A 4565-nucleotide genomic window follows, 5' to 3' on the forward strand; every position below is an offset into this window, starting at 1 on the left:
GCACTCCCTGTTTCTATGTACCTGCTGTATTTAAGGACCATCTTAGTGGCCACCACGAGCTGACATGAACATCTTCACTAAGGTCTCCGGACTAGCCCAACAAACCAGGTATGTTTGCAGTGCATTTGAAACAAGAGCAACACCAAATTTTGTGGACTGAGTTTCAACCAGATCTGCACCTCTCAAGAGGGCTGCATTAATCATTGCAGAAAAAGACATAGTCAGACCAACATCCGTGACTCATTGCAGTTTTGTGGAAGAGAATATGTAGTTCAGATCACATCCATACGGTTAGGAAAGCCCTGAAACAACATACTGTTATGCTTTAATTGGCAAAATGATTTGTTTCATGCATACATTGTCATGGAACAATTCAAATGTAACTTTAATTTATATGTTAATAGTTCAAAAAGCTATGTTTTCTACTGGCTTCTTTCATGGCATATTTTTTATTGGTTGTTGTTGTGTGTTCTCTGTTGGAAAATATTTTAAGAGTATTGGACTTTTTTTCCCCTAGCAAGCTGGGGTCTGTGCTCCAACGTGCCTTCTACGGGTCCAGTGGGAGGGTAAGAGTTTACTTTCCTGCACCCAGAGTTTGGTGCTGATGAATAATATAACAGTCTTACTCTTTTTATCGCTTCTCATACAGCTTTAGTGGTGTTTTTAGAAAAATTAATTTGGAAAATTAGCTGAAAAAGTAGCTAGTTTCAAATGTGACCCTGGATCACAAAAACCAGTCACAAGTCTCACGGGTATATTTGTGGCAATAGCCAACAATACATTGTAAGAGTCAAAATGATCGATTTTTCTTTTATGCCAAAAATCATTAGGATATTTAACTAAAGATCCTGTTCCATGAAGATATTTTGTACATTTCCTACCCCAAATATATAATAAAATATATTTTTGTGAGTGAAGGCAGCACCATCACGAACATAAATGGACAACTTTAAAGGCTTTCGATTTTTTGCACCCTCAGATTCCAGATTTTCAATAGTTGTATCTTGGCCAAATATTTCCCTATCCTAACAAACCATACATCAATACATCAGCTTATTTACTCATCTTTCAGATTATGTATAAATCTTAAATCTAACCAATTTCAAAAAATGTACCCATGTCAATTTGGTTTAGGTTTAGGTTTAGTGCAGGGTCACATATGTGCTCCGAAAATTATTTTAAATCCTGTTGTGCTTTTTAGATACGTAAATGAATGTGTATATTAAAGTGGGGTTTTTTAACATTAGTTGTGTTTTTCAGGTGACCCTTTTCGAGCAGAGGAACTTTGCAGGTCGGCGACTGGACCTGACCTCTGACTGTCAGAAATTGAGTGAAAAAAACTTTCCCGACAGATGCAACTCTGTCCAGGTGGAGAGTGGAGCGTGAGTACATGGCAGTTTTATATCACAAGACCACGTTTGACCTTTTATAAATCTAACATTAATGATTACTTCACATTTTGATTCAGTCGATATTTTAAAAAGATCCTAAGCTAAATTAAATAATTTTTCCCCATGTAATGACATTTTGCCAATTCAAGCCCACTCAGCTATTTTTGCATTTTAACTGTGTCATGTGTTCATATGTAGATGGGTGGGATACGAACATGAGAACTTCCGAGGGCGTCAGTACCTGTGGGACATGTCTGACCGGGGGGAGTACAATTGCACTGATAAGTGGTGTGCTCAGGGTGACCACATCTCCTCTGTTCGTGCTGTGAAACAGGTGAGACACACATTTTATTCAATAGTACAATTTTTTTTATATATATTCTTACAATATACCAAAGTATCGATCTTTGTCATTTCCACTGAATGTAAAAAAAACCCTGCAAATCATAAACCTGGAGTTTTTTATTTTGTGTGTTTGTATTTGGTGGGCTAGGACACCAACACCGCCCGTGCACAGCTGTTTGAGAGGGCAGGTTTCTCAGGCAAGAAGACAGACCTCCATGATGACATCCCCAACCTGATGAGCCGTTACAGCCTTAACAGGGTGTCCTCCATCAGAGTAATGGGCGGAACGTGAGTACAAGTTCACCGATGTTAAAGTACTTGGATATTTATTCTGTTCTGTATATATTCAGTATTGTGTGCATATTTTTTAAAATATATTTCCAAACACTTTCCTGACCACAGCTGGGTGGCGTACCAGGAGCCGAACTACAGAGGAGCCCATTACATCCTGGAAAAGAAGGACTACAACAACTTCTCTGACTGGGGAGCTCAAAACAGCACCGTTGGCTCAATTCGCCGCGTCCGCTTCAGCTAAGCAAAATCCCCTGAAAAACACCCACACCGTCAGCTCTTTATACAAAAATATGCCAGCTCTTAGTGAAACAAATCCTACAGAAGACTTATTTTAGTAATAAACTGATGAAAAAGACAAATATTGTTGTTTGTGCTTCCATTATCTAACAGTAATTACATAATTCATCTGGTATGATAAAGATGAAAAGTTCTTCAACAGCTCAAGAGCTTTTTGGGTGCAAGAATGTGTGTTGTGTCGCTCTCTGCTGGTGAAGCACATCATGCGCATTTAGTTTCTGCAATATCAGACTGTTTGTTATACTGGTACCTGGCATGTCATAGCCACCAGCATCTTCAGATAGCACAGATCCAGGATTGTTCCCAGGGTGCTACAGTTCTATGATTCGTCCTACTGCCCTGATGGGACGCATCATTAGACGTGGGATGCTAATAGGAAGTGAGCTCACAACTTTGCCCTCTCTTCTATGATCCGAATCCTTTAAAGAGCAGCTGTGAAGCTCATCTGTGTATATTTGAGCATACGTTAAGGAATTCACACGGGCTTTAGCTCTGTGTTGGACTGACAGACACATGCTGCCGTGCTCTCTAAAGGCCGGTGAGGTATTTCTGTGGGTCGTGGGAATAGCAGTTGCTGTGGCCCGGTTGTGCCGATGACATTGTGCTGCTACATATCTCTCACGGTCACCACAGCAGCCTGGAGGTACCCACCAGTGACTCCTTTACATGCAGAAACAGCGGAGGGGAAGAAAGAATGCAAATTGGTTTAGGATTATGTCTCAAAGAGATGGACGTACAGGGAATGAGAGAGAGAGGCTAGAGTGAAAAGAGGTTATGTGATTATAAACAACTGTTTAGCACAACCATTATGTTAACTTCTGGCACTTTATTTACAATATAAAACTAGCTGGTATTGTTCCCATTAGAGCAGATGTTACTGTTACCACTGCTGTTGCTGCAGTTACTGTTGCTCGTATGACTAAATGGTTCCACAGGGTTAAATAACCAAAAATCCAATAATTAGAGTAAGACATGAGTCTAGTGGAATAAGTGAATAGGGAATATTTACAATTCATAAAACAATATGATAGCCTTTTTTTTTTTTACAGAGAATCTGCTGATTTGAAACATAATGCTAAAATATTCAAATGTTAGGTGTTACAAAAGATTTCGATTTCAAATAAATTATTTTCTTTTGAACTTTTTATTCATCCACGAATCCCCCCAAAAATGTATGACAGTTTCTACAAAAATATTAAGCACCATAACTGGTTTCAACATTGATAATAAGAAGAAATGTTTCTTGAGCATAAGCTCCAAATTAGCATATATCTGAAGACTGCTGAAAATGTATTTAAAACACATGTATAATTTTAAATTGTAATAATATTTCACAATATTAGTTTCCACTGTGTTTTTGAGACTTCTCTCAACATTTTTTTTAAAATGATTTAATAACAATATCTGATAGGAGGCGCCAAAAGAGGTTTTACTAGGGCACTTTTGCTATAATGCCACAAAAATGTCCTTGATCACTTTGATGTGAAATCAGTGAATAGCCAGTCTATTCTTACATTCACCAGTATGGGTGATACCATACATGTATAATTTTAAATTGTAATAAAATTTCACAATATTAGTTTCCACGCAGCCTTGGTGAGAATAAGAGACTTCTTTCAAAAAAGTTACTGACTCCAAACTTTTACTGAGGTGTATGTGTACGCAAAAGAAAATTATAGGCAAATACAGCTCTTATGTTTTAGGCCCATGATTTAAACAGAAAAAAAGAATGCCTATTCTAGACATTATTTTTGGAGGTCAGGGCAGTCCATCACAAACCTCTTTCCCTCTGTACCACACACACAAACAAACAGTCAGAGTCTGACCTTGGAGGTGGCAAGGCCTGCTGAATGGGAAGGATCCTATGTTACTTTCCAGTAAGCCAGTTGGTCACAGCTGAAATGGTAAACTAATTGACCACCCATACACAACATTCCTCTTGCTTCAATCCCACACACACAAACACATACACAAAAACATTTAGGCCATTTACATCCACACAGCAAACCGTCAGTCAAGTTTTAACAATCCTACTTTGACTCCATCTGTCTCTGAGTTTGTTTATGTATGTAAGTTTGCACTTGCAAACATACCACACATTGGTTGTTCTGTAAAAGCTGTTTGACCTCTTCTCTGTTTGCTCTTTTTCTCTGTGCGTCGACTTTTACTGTGATCCATAAGCAAAACGTCGTAGATTACCAGTCCTCGTGTTACATAATTACAGTACTACGTGACAGA

The 4565-nt window shown here is 38.4% G+C and overlaps 1 protein-coding gene across 1 annotated transcript; it reads left to right on the plus strand.

The window, feature by feature from the left end:
* On the plus strand, positions 1–2389 carry crybgx (crystallin beta gamma X). The gene is made up of 6 exons (XM_079605083.1): positions 1–108; positions 518–566; positions 1261–1382; positions 1590–1725; positions 1885–2024; positions 2139–2389. The coding sequence occupies exons 1-6, from the start codon at positions 65–67 to the stop codon at positions 2269–2271; spliced, it is 624 nt and encodes a 207-aa protein (XP_079461209.1). The 5' UTR covers positions 1–64; the 3' UTR covers positions 2272–2389.
* The last annotated feature ends 2176 nt before the right edge of the window (positions 2390–4565 follow it).

Source organism: Phoxinus phoxinus (assembly GCF_949152265.1).
Source record: "Phoxinus phoxinus genome assembly, chromosome: 2".
Lineage (NCBI taxonomy): Eukaryota > Metazoa > Chordata > Actinopteri > Cypriniformes > Leuciscidae > Phoxinus > Phoxinus phoxinus.